Source organism: Ambystoma mexicanum, chromosome 8 (assembly GCF_040938575.1).
Source record: "Ambystoma mexicanum isolate Mex_15411 chromosome 8, UKY_AmexF1_1, whole genome shotgun sequence".
Taxonomy (NCBI): domain Eukaryota; kingdom Metazoa; phylum Chordata; class Amphibia; order Caudata; family Ambystomatidae; genus Ambystoma; species Ambystoma mexicanum.
In genome coordinates, this window is record NC_090929.1 from 1,012,826,365 (window position 1) to 1,012,845,543 (window position 19,179).

Here is a 19,179-nt window from a genome sequence, read left to right on the forward strand (position 1 = left end):
ACTGCCCTGCCTTCTTCCTTGTAACTGGGAGTGGCACAGGAATCCCTCCAAGCCTCAGAGGCAGTTTAAGGGTTTTAGTGAAATGGGCCCTATGTCCGTCACTCTCGTTTCAATGCACCTCCTCTTTAACCCTGAAGTCCTTAGCCCCAGGTTACTAAACATTCTAATCCGATAAATAACCTTGATGTTAACCCTAAGGTCCTTGGCCTTATCTCACTGAAATCACTCAGACTTACTAGCTTTCTTTACTCTAGCCAGCAGTGCTCCAGATAAGATTTTGAAGTGGGATTATTTTACTCCCTATATTTGAAAGTTGGGAGTAAAACGACTTCTTCGGGAGTAAAAACATAAGTCCCGTTTCATGGGAGTATTTTATAAATGAGTAAATGTATGCTAACTGTAAAACAGAAATGTTTTTGTGTGAAATACGTCTTTGCAGCAAGTTATTCATGCATATTATAAGATACATTTGATCTCTTCCATAACTATTTTAGTTTCTTCATGTACTACTGGTGCAAACACATCCATGGAACTGTTTGGGTGAAAGCAGGAGCACAAGCTCCTATATGTTAATTTCCCATTTTCTTTTTGTTTTTTCTCCCTATTTTAACTTTTTGCGAGTATTTGCCTATTTTAAGGGAGTAAACGTGGTTGATGCATCCCTTATATGTAGGGCGGCTAGCCAGCTAGTAATCTAAAAGGGTATATGATTTGTGCCTTACAAACACCTTGCTTTTTTCGGTCTTGTTCTTCTCATGCTCACTTTTCTCCCATCCCTAACTCTGCCTCCCTTCTAAACTCCTCCTTCAAGAACACCTGCCGTACCTTCTAGGCCTCGCCTCCACCCATTGGTGTAACTCGTCTCTCCTCCTCGCTACTACTCCCTCCTTCACAGCACTGCCCCACATTACTACTACTCCCTCCACAATACTATCCGCCCCACTAGAACTCCTTATGCTCCCTCTCCAAACTACTACTCCTTCCTCCACGCTACTGCTCTTCCTCCACTACAACTCCCGCCTCCTCCCGCCCACCTCTAACTTAGTTACCCCTCTTTCCTTTGGTATCACCCTATTATAACGCAAACCGTTACTGCAAGGTTGAAAACCTGACATGCAAAACAGCGATTAGAAGCAAAAAACTATATATATGGGGGGGTGGGTTGAGGTACATAATAAAAAGGGGGGAGTGGGTGGGCTGTGGGGGAGTCACCTCCAAATTTTAAATGAAAAAAACATGTTTTCCATGCAAGGTTTTTGACCTTGCAGTCATAAATGTGTTTTAACGTACAGCCGTTCATTTACATACTCACATTCACTCCCTACTCTCCTAACTACACTTGCCACACTTTAATGCGCAATCACAACACTGTTATGTTAGACATCTTTGTATAGCGCACAAACACCCGAAGGCACCTTGGCGCTTGGATAAATACGCCTGATATGTGACTTCTTCAGGGAAAAGGGTGGGCACACCAGGTATGAACCTCGCAACCTCTTTATGGCGTGATCTGGTAAAAGGCAAAAGAGCATAAGTAAAAAGTAAAAAACGTGGTAGAAAAATATCTGCTGCCACCAGCGCATCCTTGACAAATTGTATTTGTAACACAGTTACAAAAACGCCTAAGGAAACAAATGACCTTAACCGCACTTCACTTTAAGGTGATGGGTGCAGCTTTAAAAATACAAGAAATCCACAAAGGGAAACACTCTGTGTAAGAGTGCAGAAGTAAGACTCTGACACTGAGGAGTCATGGTAGTCCTTAGAAAATTAGTGCAAAAAGAAAAAGAAAACCCTATCTTGCCCTAACTCTGAAGGGTTTCCCTGTCGCAAATGAAATAGTGTCAGAATGTCCAAAGCAAAAGTCTCAGTGTCAGAATCCTAGCTCTGTCCCTCACATCTAGGTTTAAACTAAAATGTAAGTATGGTCTTTCCAGCCCAGAGGGAGTGGTACCTTTCGTCTCGACAAAACACAGTTCTGGAATCCTCCAACCTTGAAGAATTTGGGAATAGCTTCAGACTTCTTGTTAAGTTCAACAACTGGTCGGGGGGGGGGGGAATCTGTCCCCTTGCTGGCCCTTTCCTGGCTTCTTTCTGTCCCTGAGTCCCTGACCCTGATTGGCAGTTCCGGTTCTTTTTCACTAGTTGCAAACACAAAAGGAGTTTGGATGGGTTTCCAAACTGGAGTGGGTCCTTGAACTTAATTGGTAGACCTGGTTTCCTCCCACCAGACACTGCAACGAAGGACAAGCTGGATGCACTCCCAAGCTGGGGTGGGTCCCTGACCCTGGTTTGCAGACTTGATGTCCTTACACCAGGTATTGCGACAAAGAACAGCAGCCTGGATGCACTCCCAAGCTATTTGAAGGGACCCAGACTTGGTTCCCCCTGCGCCCAAATTATGGCATAAGCCCATGTTTATTCAACCATTTCTGCTACTGTTTCAGGCTCGCAGATGCTCTTTTCCCAGCCTTTCAGCTTGTGTCACCACCTTGTTGGGCCTCTCTGGCCACCTGCATACCTTACTGCTTGGGTGTCGACTGCTCTGGGGTAGCTTGGCCCAGTTACGGGTTCCAGTGGCGCTCTGGGGACTCTATCGCTGTGCGGCAGCTCTCTTCTTAAATGCGCACTCCCCGGGTCTCGGATGCCCAGAGTTTCAGCCCACCTTCTGGCCGTATGGTCCTCATGTCCTGGACCGGTCTCAGATTCTCTCCCTCCTTTCTCGGCATCCCAGTCAGATTCGGCCTTCACTGCTGGATTGTGCTTGCTCTCGCAGCTCCTCCAGGGAGGGCTTGTTATTTCAAGCCCTTTGTTGCTTTTCACATGGCTTCTTCCAGTTGGCTGTCGAGAACCACTAGAATGGGCAAAGTGGTTCTGGTAAGTATTCTGTACTGCTCTGCGCCTCCTCCTCATCCCAGTACCGAGGGAAGTATGATGTTTTAACTCACTAGAGATCTTCCTCGTCTCAGTACTTTCTACTTTTGTTGGACTACAAAAATACATGGTATATGAGGGAAGGTGTGGAGAGGAGAGGTGAAGGAGATGTGGGGGTGTTGTAGGGAGGTCATCTAGGGTCAGGTGATTGGCGGGGATACTGCATACTCCTGATTCTGATCGTCACTGGTCCCAAAAGTTTGTCTCCCCTTTCATGAGATGTACCCACTGAGTATGATGTACCTCACCAGCCTGGCTTCATGGGCAGGGGCTCTCCCTTCACAAGCGGTGATGACCTCATGGGATTCATCACAAGAGCGTCACAGTGTGCAGTATAAGATAGCGTGACACCAGCTTAATCTTAGCACTTGGCGCTACACTTTACTGGTTTCAAATGCTTAGGTAAGAAAATTGGTTTATGTTGATAGTGAGCTGCTAAGTGTGATTCATGTGACCTGAAGCTGGCCTGGGCTCAATAACTGATAGACCAAAGAGATAAGAATTCAGTCACGCTTTCACTGGTTGCAATTGTATTTGTTGGATAATAGGTATAAATAATGACATGGCAATCGGACCGCGGCAACCCGAAAAAGGCGAATCTACAAAAACAAGGAAGCTAACTTCGATCTATTGGGCTTGAAGCAAGACACCCCAATATACACAATCCTCACTCCCAGAAGTACTTAGAATTACCCCAGCCAATGTACAGCATAAAAGCACATGAGTATCTCAGGCTGAAATCTGAAAGTTAAAAATGTATTACAGCTATACCTATAATTTGAGGATTATGACAAAGTAATGCAATAAGTGGAAAACCAATAAGAAAATCTTTGCAACAATATCCTTTATCGACACAATACTTAAAAACCTAGTAGGCATCATTATATCATCAAACAAAAATTATGCACCTCCAGATGAACCACCATATCATAAGGCAGGGAAACGCATGTTGAGGAGCAAATCACAAAATAAATAGGGGAAACTTTTGTACCCATCAACAAATCACCAGAATGACCGTATAATCCTAACTACCTCCCAAAAGCAACGTGCAAGAACACAGTCATCACCTACCAATAAAGAAATCAGCAATTGATCGATATCCTATCCAATTATTTACTCAACTAAGGATCCACAAACTTCAACAACCACGAGTAAACAAATTGAAGGAAAAAACTGAATGACAATTAATTCAGTCATCCAATGAAATAAGGATCTAAAAGGCAACAATTGAATGACATTAAAGCCTATTAAACATTGAACCAAGGATCCACAAACTTAATGAATAAGGAAGACAACAACTGAATGATTATCAATTCAGTTGTCCTCCCTACATCGGATCTATTAACCTAATGAACTCAATATAGGATAGGTTTCAAAGAACTGCTAAAGAGACAGGTGTATTCATACCATAATTAAAAGGAATCAAAATAAAGTAAAAAACTTGAAGAAACTACATTGTGAATACTGTCATTATTTATACCCATTATCCAACACATAAATATGCAACCAGTGAAAGCGTGACTACATTCTTATCTCTTTGGTCGTGCAGTATAAGAACCTTTAACATAACAGAATCTCAACCAGTACTGATAGTCTTGTGTATTGATCATGTTCTCCACAAGAATGAGCACAAAGCAAGTGAAGTAAAGCCGAAAGGTCAGATCAGCAGTCGCAACAAAGCAAAAAAAAAAGGGTGTCCCATGGAAGTCTATGGGAGGAAAGCAGCAAAAAGAACATCTTTCCTAACAAGAACCCACCTACATGGAACTCTTTGTAAATACATGAGAAGATAAGACCTACATCCCCGACTATCAACCTGGCTGTCTGTGCTGCAGATTCCTGATCCCGACGTAATGTCAGTACAAGGGAATCCTGCTTCAGGCTCTTACCCCTTTTGGTTGGCAGTAATGATTGGATTCTACTGCTCTGTAGTCCTGTTTCATTGACCTGGAAAAGAAATGAGGCCCTGGTGTCTGGAGACCTTCGAGGCATTCTTCCTGCTGTGCACTCATGGCCGCTCAATCATGGGATATCCAGGGCCTGGATGTTTGCAGCGGCTCCTCCTAATAATTTCATGCACTCTGTCCTTTCCCTCCTTCCAGGCAAATTAATCATGTGCTTTTTGTTTAAAATACGTGTTCACCATTGTCCTCCTGTACTGTTGCATCTGTTGAGACTAGCTTGTGTGGGTCACCTAACATCTGAGTTGGTTCGCCTTTCCTGTGCCATCGAGTCTGGTTGCAGATCAGTCTACAGGATCAGATGCCTTTCGGACCTCTGCATCCATGACTTCTGGGATTTTAACCTCTTCCTGCAGCCTGGCTCACAATCCAGACTTTCAAACCTTTGCTGGTTCTATTTGCCTGGGCCTTCAGGTTTTCTGCATTCTTTCTCTAAGGTTCTCCCCGACTGCAATATCCATTGCAACAGGACGTGGTCTGTTTCCCAAAGGCCTAGGTCCTCTAACTTGGTTTGTGTCCACCTCCGGTAGGGCGATCCATTATCACCAGCCTGACGGTTGCTCAGTCTGCAACTCTCCCTGGGCTCCGGTAATACTTTCCTGATTTTAATCTCGAACTGTGAGCTTCCTATATAGACTTGCATATCCATTCCTATGGACACACCTTATAAAATATGTTAAAGCTTCTTGAGTTGCATTTAAGTTTTGACATATTTCACTCAATAGAACTACGAAGAATGTTTGATTTGTGTATTTTAGGTACCATCTACTGTTTCTTTATGCTTTGTTTTCAAAAGGTTTTAACTGCAAAATGGATATTTCTTGAAAGAGTATTTTGTTCTGTTAATACAGTTTGGGTGTTTTTTGTGTGTCTGTTCGAGAGCTGTATTTTTTGGCCAGCCCTATTCTCCCTTAAGAGTTGAGCCAAACTGCTCAGTCACACTATCACCGTGAGAGTCAGGATAAACTTCATGCGCACCCTGCCTATTGCAACCGATGGGTTTGATTTTTCAAGCCCTCACCAACTGACTTTTGGAATTTTTTCCTAACAGGAACGATGGATTTTAGATTTATCCTGTTTCTTACACCGCTCAAGAAGCCGCCTATTCAGTTTATACTTCTGAGTGACTATCATACTTGATTACAATCAATCAATTTTCTAAATTCCCCCAATCTCTTACCATTCTTTTTTTAAACATTAGTCCCCATCACCCACCTATTCTCTATTTGCATCCACAACAGTCATCCTAGAATCTATTCAAATCTGTTTAAACAGTTTCCATGCTAATTGGTACAATCTAGTTTGTCTTTCTAGCTTCAAGGAGAAGTGCTCAGAAAATGCTAGTCGTCTCGCATGTGCTGTATAAAATAAAGAACAATTGTTAAAAGTAGCAGGTGGGACATAACTCTAAAGATGCGTTGAACAGAGAAAGGAAAAAGGAGCAAGTTAAGTTGAAATGTGTAGGTAGTAAATTGTGATAAATGAGGAGGCCATTTACCCCTTGAATATTTCAAGCATTGTTGTGCTTTGTACAATTAATACTAAATGCAGTTAGGACATGTATGTCACATTCTCACAATGGCACCTTAGTGCTAAAGACACTACCTACAAATTCTCAGCAGTTGTGGGGTAAACTCATCAAAGAATCACAGATTAGAATTGGTAAATATTCCTTTTTAAAAAGGCAAGGAAATAAATTGGTAAATGTGTCACTTACCGGGGGATATTAACTCCCTGCAAAAGGTTAAAGCATAGAGTGCTCTGCGTAATTAAACATGCACTGGGTGCTTTGTGTGGTGGTCTGTGAAAGTAGAGTTGGCCTTCTAGTTTATAAGGTCCTGACTTCCTTGTTAACAAAATGTTGATTTGTGGTTTTCATTTTGCTCTAGGTGACCTCGTATGGTGGGGAGCTCCGGTACACGATCACGTATGACTCGTCCCCAGGATCCCGCTCTCTATACAGCAAGCCAGATGTGATCCTACAGGGAAATGGAATCTTTCTTGAACATGTTAGCACCTCTGTAGCCACCCCTGACACAGCCACTACCATCACTGTACCCTTCAGAGAGGTGAGTTATGGGCCACTTGACGCAGTGGCCAAGCGCAAGTGTTGGCAAGGATTTGTGAAAACCTCCCTACAGATGATGTATGATTGCTCTGGTTGCCTTTATTACCAGGAAAACTATTTTTCTTAGCATTAACATGTATACTACCCCGTGGCTGCAGCTTGACAGCCTAGGGTTTTTGTCTGTACAGCAGCGGCAAGTAACAAATAATGTGCATTATGTGGAATTGCTTAAAAGCGAAGGATTTGTTCATTCGAAGTGTAACCATGTTATGGAAGATTTCAGTTCTTAAAAGCTTTATTCGACTCAAAAAGTCTTTAGCGCACAGCATATTACAACACAATCAATAGAAAATACATGCAAGGAGTTACAATTAAAATTACTCGGGAGCATAGAAATTCTTTAAACACAATACAAATATGGCCAAAATCCAAAATTAAGAACTTAATAAAAGGAAATGCGTCTTTCGATTACCATTGGGTAGAAGTTCAATCAGGTGCTTCCTGCGGACCCAAGCTCGATAGATAAACTTGGTAGCAAAGTAAACAATGTTCCTATCAGCGGTCAGCAGACATAACATCAGTGCTTCTCTAGCTCAACATACTTTGAGCCTTCTTGAATGGTGGGAGCAAATACAGCCCCCTCAAGTCTTTAAGGGACTCGCAAAAGATCAAGAAGTGCATTATAGTTTTAACGCCAATACCACACAGTTGACAAATATCCGAGTTGGTGTTCTTCCAATTTCTAGTGAATTTAGCCACCTTCAGAGCATGTTCCCTAAATTCCATATATGGTGCTCATGTGTAGGCCATGGAGATAAAATCAAGGTAATCTTCAAATCCAAATTTGTTTTTGGCAGCCAAGAAGTAAGCCCCTGATTTCAAAGATAAACTTAGTTTTTCAATTGGTCGCACATGCCTCTCTATGCTGCATGCTTCTCAGAGTGCTTGCTGGTGGCAGTTATCATATATGGATTTAGCCACAGGTCACGTAAATTGAGCGCACTCCACTGCTGCTTGATATAATGGACCCAAGAAAGAGAATGCCCTTCTGGTGACTCTGGTATATAAGTTAGAGCCTCTCTATTTTGCAAATTCCGGGGTTCACCCACAGCCAAACCCAATAGATAAGCAGTCTTTTAGATGCCTCAGCAATAATTGGATTCAGCCCACACTCCAAATGAAGCAGGCCAGTCCGAAAACTCTGCGGTATTATAAGAAGTGTCTAAAGAAATGTGTTCTCGATCAAACCCAGTTTTTGCCAATTACTATGGCCCCATAGCTCTGCACCATACAAGGTGGCCAACGTGGTTTGGATTTTATATATTTCAATTGCTGGTGCTACAGTCCCCTGACCATAACTTTTTTTTCAGGCTAGTTTTTTTTTCCCCACAATAGTAGCCGATTTGTGAACTTATGCAGTCCAAGAGCCAGTATCCAAAATTCTCGCACCCAGGGAATCGTAGAACCTAACTTGTTCCAATTTGGTACCCTCCACCTCAAGGAGGTAATCAAAAGGTTTAGCTCTCTTGGGCCTAAACACCATCATCTTAGTGTTTGCTTTGTTTGGGGTCAGGCTCATTTGCTTGTATTTGTCAACAAAACACGCCAGACTACGTTTGATGCCCATGGGTGATGTTGACAGTAAGACAGCATCATCCGCAAAGAGGAATGCCAGCAATATGTCGGTACTCAGCCCCAGGGAATCAAGTCTTTCCACTTGGCATTTAGTCAGTAGTATGTCATTAATATACATGCAGAACCGTAGCAGGGCAAGGTACACAGCCTTGCTGCATGCCCCCGTCAGCCCTGAACTATTCAGTAATTTCTCCCCGCAGTCCCTATCGCACAACTGCTGTGTTTTTCAGTGTAAAGTTGGCGCACTGCAGTCAAAGGTTTGGGGACACCCTATTCTCCCAGGGCTCCCAAAGTTGATTTATTGGGATGCTATCGAGCGCAGTCTTCAAGTCAACAAAGACTGCGCATATCCTCAATTTCCTTAGGACTGTATATTTTTGCAGGGTTAAGGATAAGTCGGAAACATTGGTCGACTATATTGATACCCAATTGAAAACCTGGAGATGGTTAATATTGCTGATTGAATTTTCCCAATCCTGTAGCTGTTTTAGGAGTACCTTAGCATAAATGTTACTGCCGGCGTTGAGCAATGAAATTGGCCTATATTTGCAAGGGTTCTCAGTTCCACCCTTTTTATAAATTGGCACTATTTCTGCTTTACGCCAGTAATCAGGCACCTTGTTTGTCTTCAGTGCTGCTGTAAACCACCTCCACAAGACTGGTGTCCAAATAAGGGTTTGTCTTTCAGTAGGACTATGAGGGGCTGGGGCCTTTTGACCCTTAGCATTGCGTGTTGCATTGTATACTTCTTTCAGGGTGATTGTAACAGGTTGCCCACTATCCTCGTGTGGTCCTTGATTCCCAGTAATAATACTCCTGTGTGGGAGATTGATGTTGTCATCAGTGGCTTCATAAAGACCCCGGAAAAGGTTACGCCATTGTTCCAGGGCTTTAGTACGGTAACAATAAGTTTATCCCAGATTCCTTTTTGCCTGCCATCAGGGACTGAAAGCCTTACGACCCCCCCTTACTAACTGCCTCTAGCAGATCCTCCCACCTGGATTTGTGGTATGCTTCCATTTCCCCCTTTTATAGTTGGCTTATATCTAGCTCTTCTGAGGAGTAGTTTGCCTTTATCAACCCAATCATTAGCAGCCAGTCAGTAAAACATAAGTTCCCTCTTGGCTAACCTACATTCGTTCTCAAACCAGTCATTGGTTGCTAATGTCTGTTTTTTTTTTAATCACCCGTGCTATTTGAGTAACAAAACGGAGGAGACAGATGACCAAATGGTCAAATTCTGCTAGTACGTCCATTTCACCAAGTTCATTATTACAAATACTTTCAATGTTCTCTAATGGTGCTTGGTAAATTAATTTGGATTCCATGGTTCCTATCATATCCCATTGGACTGTACGACAGGATTGGCCTGTCGCCATGATAGAGGAAGGCCTAGTTGGATTCTCGGCTTTTCCTCCCCTCAGTTTTATCGAGCTGGCGAGTGATCACTTTCCCTTCCGCCTAAAATTATCTATCTGCCACCAATCACTAGCTAGCATTAGGAAATAGTCAATCCTTGAGGGGTTGCCATGGCCAAAACGTGTTCCCTCCTGGTTGATCACTACCAAAACAGCCATTACAAGCCCTTGGCAGTGTCCAAGGCATGTTTGTTTTAGGGGAGATAATCTGCTACTAGAGTAGAGATCTCCCACACCAGGTCCTGCTCGTCCCGCAGCTGCCCTAGCTCTTTGAGGGGTTCAAATTGTAGGTTAAAATCGCCAAACACCTGTATATGGAGTTTGACTATCGGCCAAGAATCCCACCTAGCAACTAACTCTTGCATCAGCAATGTCATTAATGGGCTGCCCCAATACGGGCTGTTATATATGTTAAAGATTAACAATGTGTGCCCCTTCTTGTTCTTAGCTATTATCAATTGTACGTCCAGCGTACTAGTGTCGATCCCAGTCGCCCAATCAAATTCTGTCTTAACCAGAGTGAGCATCACCCGCCCCCCTTTGGTCTACCTCTTGATCCCTTGGTTGCTGAGGTATTGAAAGCCCCATACCCCTGCAGAGCTATTGGTGCCAAGGCCCAGGTTTCCTGGATGCAAACCAGGTCATAGGTCCGAAATGAGCGCCGTCCAATCTGGATCAGTCAAATTGTTTTGAAGACCTGCTGCATTCCAGGATAGGACTTTATAACCTACAGGTGCTGTATTTACATCTGGGACAGGTGATTTTGAGTCAATCTACATTGTCAGCCCTTCAATGCTATGTGCTAACGCCTGCCTATCCATTGGGGGGTGCGTTCTTAGGGTCCAATAATCTCAGGTTCTAGGGATACAAGGCCTTATGGAGAATGATTATTTCAGAAGGTGGATAAGACCTGGCTTCGATAGACCGTCCCTCCACGACTACCCTCTTTCATAGTCTGCTTAAAGTAGTCGCTTGTGTAATCAGCCATTCGCAGTTAACTATGTCCTCTCCAATTACTGAGACACCCCTAGGTATGCCTAATCCAGTGGATACGTTTGACAGTATCTCCTTGTTTTCATATGACTCTTGGCTCAACTTTGGCACATTGCACAGATAGGCTGGTGAAAGTTCCCTCCTTTCGGTGTGCAAGTCACCAAAGGTGCTTTGCCCTGCTCTCCCTCTAGCGGGATCAAGTCCCTGTTGTGTTCTATGCTACTGATTCGCCCAGGTCGGTGGGTGGTCGTGTGTTTGCTGATGGTTTCCGATAAAGCCTTGACTCACTCTGCTTTCTCCTGTGCCCTGCTACAATTGAGTTAGGTCCAAATATTCCCCAAGTGCCCCCTTCAACCCTTGAGAGCTGGGATCATTTCCACTAGGGCCAGACACAATCTGTCGCCATCCTAGGTGCCAGTCGGTTGGGAAAGGTCTCCTTGTGCATAGCAGTCATCTCGGTCCCTATGCCTTCCACTCTTTTCGCTAGGTTGTTAACTAGTTATCTCAGCTTCCCTATTTCCTACATATGTTCTTTATATCTGCTGTCTGAGTCACATTTACATTCGCAGCAGAGTCTCCATTTGGGTTTCTCAGCCAACAGGTTATGTATATTGGACCCCTTGGTCATGTTTAAGGGGCATTTAAGCCCATTACCCCTAATGTCATGCTCCAGTGTTATTTTTTCTGAGTTTACACAGGTAATTGCCTTGCCAATGAACTCCTCCCCATATACCCCCCCCCCCCGGATCTCCTCTAATAATACAAATCTGTTAGAAAAGGGGATGTCCGGGATGATCTCGACAGTTTCAGGGGTTTGGCTTGGTTCTATTGCTATAAAAAATGTCAGGGGGCCTTTGTCTTGGACATCAGTCCCACTACCATCAGTCAATATCATTGCGATCACACCTTCCTGTTGCGTGGGGGGGGGGGGGGTAGTAGTTTGTTCTATACCTAAGTGAGGATGTACCACAATAATGTTACTGGCAAGGGAGCCTGTGGCTCTTAACCTGGTCACTGGGATAAGATAACTACCCCCCCCCCATTCTGCACTTTCTTCGGCTCCACCAGGATTATTTTTAGAGGTTCCTTGTTAGTGTTCAGTTTCCTTTGTTCTGTCCTGTACTATCCTACCTTCTGGGCACTTCCTACATTGGTACCTCCTGCACCCGCTCCCACCTTCTCAATCACACACAGAGCATTGTTCTCCCCAGGGACGACTGCACAATTAGAGGTAACCCCTTTTAGTTCTTTTAACTCCTCCCCACCCCAATCAATGCCATGTAACAAGACCTTGATCTCAGAGATGAGGATATTGACCTCCTTGATGGACTCAAAATGTTTGAACACCCTTTTAAACCCCACCCCAGTGAGATCTGAGTTTGCTTTCCATTTCAACTCCCCAGTCACTATGGAATCTAATTTAATACATGTGTGCAACAAGTGCAATAAAGTACAGGAAAGAAGAATAAAAACAAAGTTCTACAGCCCGTTAATCAACTAGATCAGCACAATAAAAGCACAATCTGAAGCTTCTATGAATGAAGTCACTAAAAGTTTCAAAAGATGAGGGAGAGAAACAAACTGCGTCAATATCGCAATGTCACTGTCCATGACTAAGTGAGTCAACAAATCCAGGGAGTGGGGGATGCTCGACTGCTATGGTGGCATCCAGAGTGCGACTCCCCCTCCCCGCGCACCATGTGTAAAAGCCTACTGGCCTGGGGCCTTGGGAAATCCTTTGGGAGGATAGCTGTCTGCTCCGAGACTTGGATTTATCAGAGAACTGGTTCTCGCAATATTTAATAATGTGGTGAGCGTGACACTCGCCACTTGCCTGCTGCTCACACCGGAGCATGGATTTCTGCTTGGGTTAGTTAGCAACCACTAGTCTGCTCTCACCGGATCTTGATTCGTTTAGATTGTTTGGCTCTATTCTTTGCTGGCGTGTTAGCTGCAAGGAGAAAAGTATGCTCACTGCTCCGCCGCTCGATGACCCAGTAATCCCAACTATGCTGCAGTGGGGAATGAGGAGTGTGGAGGCGGAACAAAAGTGAGAGGGGTGTCCGGCAGGCACCCAGTGTCCTTAGCTTACACTAACCTTGTGGTCAGCTGGGCACTTCATCTACTTCGTCCAGGTCTCCACAGGGGTTGAGGACATGTTCTTTGCTCATGGGCCCTCGTCACTCCAAGCTGCCCCAACTGCACTAACTGCAGTGCCGATGGAAAATTGCTCTCACAATAGGTGACCAAGGGAATTTCCAACGTATGAGCCTATTGCATAGTCTAAATGTATATTTAAACTATATATGAATAAGTATATTGTTAGGTTTATGAACCATGTGTAGTACGAGGCCAACACAGCTTTGACATATCAGATCGATCTCCGAATCATATTTTTTACTGAGGACCAAGGACTGACTTAATTATGTTAAGAAAAAGTCTTTAGACATAACCCAAAATCATAATGTGCATACACATTTAAATCCAGTGCAAGTTAAAGTCCTTTCATCTCATGTCATGTAATCTAATAGTCTCAATTTATATCCATTTGGAAACGAAGTTCCACTGCTGCTGAAACTGCTGGGGTGATGGTGAATTGCTCGAATTGCTGATTGGTTTGTGTGCTGTTAGTAATCCATGGATTCATGAATGTGAAAGACATTGAATTGATCAGGACCTGCTGATTTAATAAAGCTCAATATTTATTGCAATGTGTTTCTCAGTGAGAAAGGGAAATGCCCAGTATATAGCATTGTAATTGTCCCATACGTCTCAAGTAGCAGTAGGGTAGATTGCCATTTCAGCCAATAATACAAGTTAGAGAAAAAAAACACATGAAGAATTTGATTTATTTTGAGACATTCTGATGGTACCGTGCAAAAGGATTTCTCCTTTTACAATAGGTGCACACCTTTTCGACTCTGTTCTTCTTTTTACATATTGGACACACAAATCCCTCACCGAATTTTCATCCCCATTTTAGATGTCTCTATATAGAAATTGCAAGAAACTATCCACTTCTATGCTATGCTATTATTCATGTTTTTTTCTTCTGGTATGCCTTAAAATTCGGACCACTGTTGGCAGTTGCAAAGCACCTAGCCTTGTCCATGATGTGGTGGGTACTGTGCTCACACCAAGAGAATCCAGATCTGTCTTCTGGAGAAAAGATAAGCACATGGAATGCAGAGGAGGAAGAATGTCTTTTGATTGGATGGGTGAATGTCAGTCCTGTTGGGTGGTCCATAGTTCTGCAAAATAGAGGAGGCAGATGTATACTAAACTATGTGATAATTGGGTTTTGATTCACAGCAGATTTTGGAGAATTCTAAGTTGGTGCCTAACGTAGTGGTGGATGGTTGAGGGCCTCCTAAGTAGGGTGGGACCATCTTACACATTTGGGGGCTTATTTGCTCAGGCATCTCTTTATGTTCTACTCCAACAAACTTTCAGAATATTAATTTTGTGAATGCCAAGCCTGAGTCAAGGGCGCCATATTCAAGAATAGACTGTACAGAAAGGTGAATGTTGAAGTTTATCGCCATTAAACTTGTCTTTTTTCCGCAGCATGCCTGGCGCCGTTCTGATGGACAGACAGCCACCAGGGAGCACCTTTTAATGGCACTGGCTGACATCGATCTCTTCATGATTCGTGCAACTTATTCGGACAGGATGCTAGAGAGCAGGTAATCTGAGCCTGTCCCTCTGTGTGTTGTCTGTAGCAAGTTTGAGATGTTGCACAAAGATTGGCACAGTACATCTGGGTACATCTGGGATCAAGATGATTGGTTTTCTGGTAGACTTTTGTGAAAAGCAAGATTTAAAACTCATGAAACCGAATTGGTAACTATCTATAGACCACTTACCTCTGCGCACAGGTCGTAACATTCCCTGTCCTAGGCTACCCATTCTTGTGATTGGCATTTTGATGAGGAAGAAGTTTTGTTTATTACAAGAACTTAACTCCTTCTTTTAAAGTGGCATGCGATTCATGCATTTAATACCACGCCATTTCTTATTCCATTATATTAGTCAATGGACATAGACCGGGTGGGGCCTGAGTGGGCAAAGCTTGCCCAAAATATGTAAATGCCTACTCAGCAGGGCTAAGTGGGCCTTTACAGACAAGTAACTATCAGCAGCTTAGCCACAGGGGCCGCTTTCCGGCTCTGTATGTCAGGACCGAGGAAGCTCTCCCTACTTTGTTTATCCGCGTAGAGTGATTGTTGTGAGCATGTATGCATGTGTGCAGTGTGGGAGAAACCTGTAGGTTTCTCACTTACTCGTCCCCTGGGATCTGTCATCCAGGTGTCCAGGACACGCCCATCACTATTGGATCCAGTTCAGGGGGGTGGACCAGTGCAGGAGGATAACCTGGATGGGGTGTCTTCGGGGAGTGGAAGTGGTATCCCCTTTCTTATGACACCTTTCCCCATTCTGTCCAGTGGGATACTTGGAAACTCTACTCTCACCCCCCTTTTCAACACAAACACTTTCTTACCCCGTGGGCGACAACAGACTAATACCAGAGCCGTTTACCTCGCATGTCCCAAGACAAGGGTCAGGCAGATTCAGCCAATTGCCGACAACCACATTCACACACACACACCTGACTGCCCTTTCCCTTCCCCATAGGGATAAAAGGCAGAGCATAAGAGCACTCTCTGAACAAAGCCAAATGCACGAGGAAGCAGCTATTTCAGGACGGCAGGTCAAATGGAGGAGAAAGGCGGTGAGACCTGAAAGGACGTCCAGGAGGGGAGTTACCCTTGCCCTTTCCAACCCAGACCAGCAAAGCCTCAGATGAAATAAGACACTGAATCGCAGCTAGCGAATGGTGTGACGAATGTCAGCGGTACATGGAACCCTCCCCCACTGATAGCCAGGGCAAGGAGACCCAGTTGTAATTGTGGTACCGTCCTTGACTCCAGAGGCAAAAGAAAAGCCAACGAGTTCAGCACAGCCGGTGAGTCGGAAGAACCTGATAGTGGGCCGGACTGTGTTAGACTCAAGGTTGCAGTCGCAACATTAAGAATACTAAGAGACCGAGGTCTTTTGTGAATTAACTTTGTACCAGATGTAGTGTGGTCTGGCGCCTCGTGAGCATTTGTTCGGAGGTCTCTGACTGGTAACCCTCTCCTGAAAGAAGAGACTGTGTTGAACAAAAAGTGTCATGAAACAAGTACCAAGAGGCCTTAGGGAAGGCCGATGTGAGGTGTCAAGGTGGTCATACACTGGTCAAGCAAAACCCCTTGTACAATCGAAAGTCCTTGACACGTTGCAGAAGTTTTGAAGATAACAGAATTGTGAAGTGAAACAGGCGTTTGTGCCCGACGGGGGGGAACGCTGGGCGAACTGGTTATTGTGAATAAACACGCCCTTGCCATAGGCTAACAGAGTGACCCAGCGAGACGTGATCGCCCTTCGGAAGTCTTTTTTTTTTTTTAACTTGGCAAGTGCTGTGGAAGGTCTGAGCCTGGATGAGGGGGGCCTAACAAAAAGGTGGTTGTTTAAGACATTGAGACTCTTGAATATTACAAATTATAAAATTGTGATTGAAAGGCAATAGTGAACCCGACTGAGGGACGTCAAGAGAAAAGTTGTGAAGAAGCCAAGTGAACAACATTGTGACAACAAGTATGTACCCGGTTGAGGGATGTCCACAGTGAATGGTTGGTCTCAGCCTGATTGAGGGAAGCTGATGAGTGAAAGGAGAATTGGAGCCTGGCTGAGGGGGTTCCAAAGGTGGAGGCTAACCCCCTGATGTAAAAGATTAGCAGAAGTAACTGTCTGTTTTGTTGTTTTGACATATCAGGCCCTTCTTAAGCAAGAGACTTTGCACAAGAAGGGGCTTGGGCAAAGAAGGCCCTGATATAGAGAAAAGTAATTGTAAACTGTGCCAGAAGCCCAGGAGTATTCTGTGCTCAAGAGTCCCGGCTTGTCCTGTGCTATAAAAATGGGGAAGGGAGACCCCGGCCATGACATCCCGACTTATCATTTGGTGAACACTTCTCTTTTCCTGTGAAACATTACCCCACACTATTTTGTAGCATAGCAGTAAGGATTGGCAATCGTGTTTTTAAAATTTTATTTTTTTAAGTATAGGCCCTTTTTTATTTGACAAGACTCTACTAGGAATTTATTATAATTTTTTGATGGTCGTAGCTTGCTACCATCTTAGATTTAGGGTTAGATTAGGCATTTATTAAACTGTAAAATGGGTGAGATAAACACCCTTGAACTGTGATAACGTCTGCCGTGCTTTGATACCATGCCTTCCTTACAGTTGTTTGCATATTAATGCATGCAGTGTGAATGGTGTGTGTGTGTGTGTGTGTGTGTGTGTGTCCTGATATCCCAACCTGCAGAGCACCTGATCTTCGGAAATGTTTCCACCACCAGGCGGGACAGCGTTGACTTGGTCCGATGCCTCTATGTTCCCCGCGCTGCATATGATGTCCGGGCAAGTATATATCAAGGCGGCGCTCCCTGTGACATCAGTTCCTTTTTTACACCATCTGTTTGCTTCAGGAAAAGAAATCTTTGATTTTCTTAAATTATTTTCAACTCCACGCCCAGCCCAATCAAGGCTTTGGGGTTCAAACGTTTCATGGATTGTGGCAAGCAGATGTTGGTATCAGATCAGCACAGGATGTGTCTCTACTGCTTGGGCGGAGACCACAACACCAAAGACTGCTTGTCCTTGTACAAGTACCTAATCTTTACATTTGTTCACAAGGATATGCATGAAGTTGCGTGATCCTGTTCAAGGCCATGTGGCATGGAACACCAATCTGATGAGAACTCACCATTGCACAAGGAGAAGCACCTCAAAAGGTCCTGTTCACCGAGTAGATCTTTGCACCAACATTCTTCTTCCTTGAAGAAAAGGAGTTGCTTCTGCAGGGTTTTCCCAGTAGTGGCAGCTCTGGTACCTTTTCCCACCCAATCCTCCACCACGGAGGAATGGGAGAAAATTGCATGAAAATGCTAGACACCTTCACCAAGGCTCTGGCTGTTTTGGCCTCAGTGGCTTTGGCGACGGAATGGACTGCTTAAACCTCATCATGTCTTGGGGTACCATGCTCCTGCAGGCCAATGTGCTCAGGCCTGGACCCCCAGGGTGACAGTCTCCCGCCACTGACAATCTCTGCCTTAGGGTGTCAAAGACTCTGTGCCAGTTCTGAGTTTGTCTGGGACGATCAATGGTTTAGACACTGGGCTCCATGGGAATATGCCCCTCCCCTTATGAAATGGACTATGTCAAGGATATGCCAGATCTGTGATGAAGGGGGAGAACACGTCCTTTTTGGTTTGGAACATTTGCACCTGCAGTTGACTGGGAACTGAGTAGGAAGCACTGCCCTGCCCCCTGGGACCTGGCCTTTTTGTCTACTCCGGCCTCACCTGAGAGCTTAGTGGTACAGGTCACAACTACAAGCCTGAAAATATCCACCATTGCTTCTCTCCCCAATGACAGAGTAAGCGACTGGCCGTCTGAGAAAGAATTTGCTTCAGGAAGCCTAGCCATCCTAGCATTCAATGCTTCTTGCACCCTGATGAAGTTTCTCATTTGGTCTGTGGTTGCAGTGACCAACGCAGCAGACCACATCCCAAAAGGGGAGATGGAGATGGATTTATGGCCATGGTGTAAGATGCCTCAGACAAGATAGACACTGGTGTTTCTTTTCAGACCTCCCCTTCCATGTTTGGTTGGGGATGGTTTGGCTTTTGTCTTGCAGCTCGTCAGTTTGTTGATTGACTTTAAATGTTGCTGTTCTTATGGACCATTCAACTAATTTGTCTTTGTTGGTTTGCTTTTGCTCTTTTTCCTTCTGTTGTAAACTCCTACTATGCCATTTATTGTACCTATTCATTAATTTTGTAAAGCGCCCTAGAGTAAGGTGCTAAAGAAAAGAAATGAACGTAACAAACAGATGGCAGGGAGCTTCCTTCCAGATTCTGCAGTTGGGACTCAACACTGCTGATTGTGTCCAATGCTCTATTGTCACGAGTACGATGGTAAGGCTGAACTCCTGGAGACGACAACTAGCTTCGTGCAGAATGTGCAGGCAAAGCTTCTGGACATGCTGTTTATGAGCAGGACCTGTTCAGGGATCAGATAGATGATGCCCATCAGAGGTTCCATTCTTCCAAAGTTCAGAAAAGT

The 19,179-nt window shown here is 44.3% G+C and overlaps 1 protein-coding gene across 7 annotated transcripts in view; it reads left to right on the forward strand.

Moving 5' to 3' along the window:
* HSPG2 (heparan sulfate proteoglycan 2) overlaps positions 1-19,179 on the forward strand; it is a 1,237,996-nt gene that overhangs the window by 459,704 nt on the left and 759,113 nt on the right. For all 7 annotated transcript variants that reach the window (XM_069610942.1, XM_069610946.1, XM_069610944.1 and 4 more), the window contains 2 exons: positions 6,785-6,964; positions 14,577-14,695. In XM_069610942.1, coding sequence (XP_069467043.1) covers positions 6,785-6,964; positions 14,577-14,695 — 299 coding nt within the window. The remainder of the gene's footprint in view (positions 1-6,784; positions 6,965-14,576; positions 14,696-19,179) is intronic.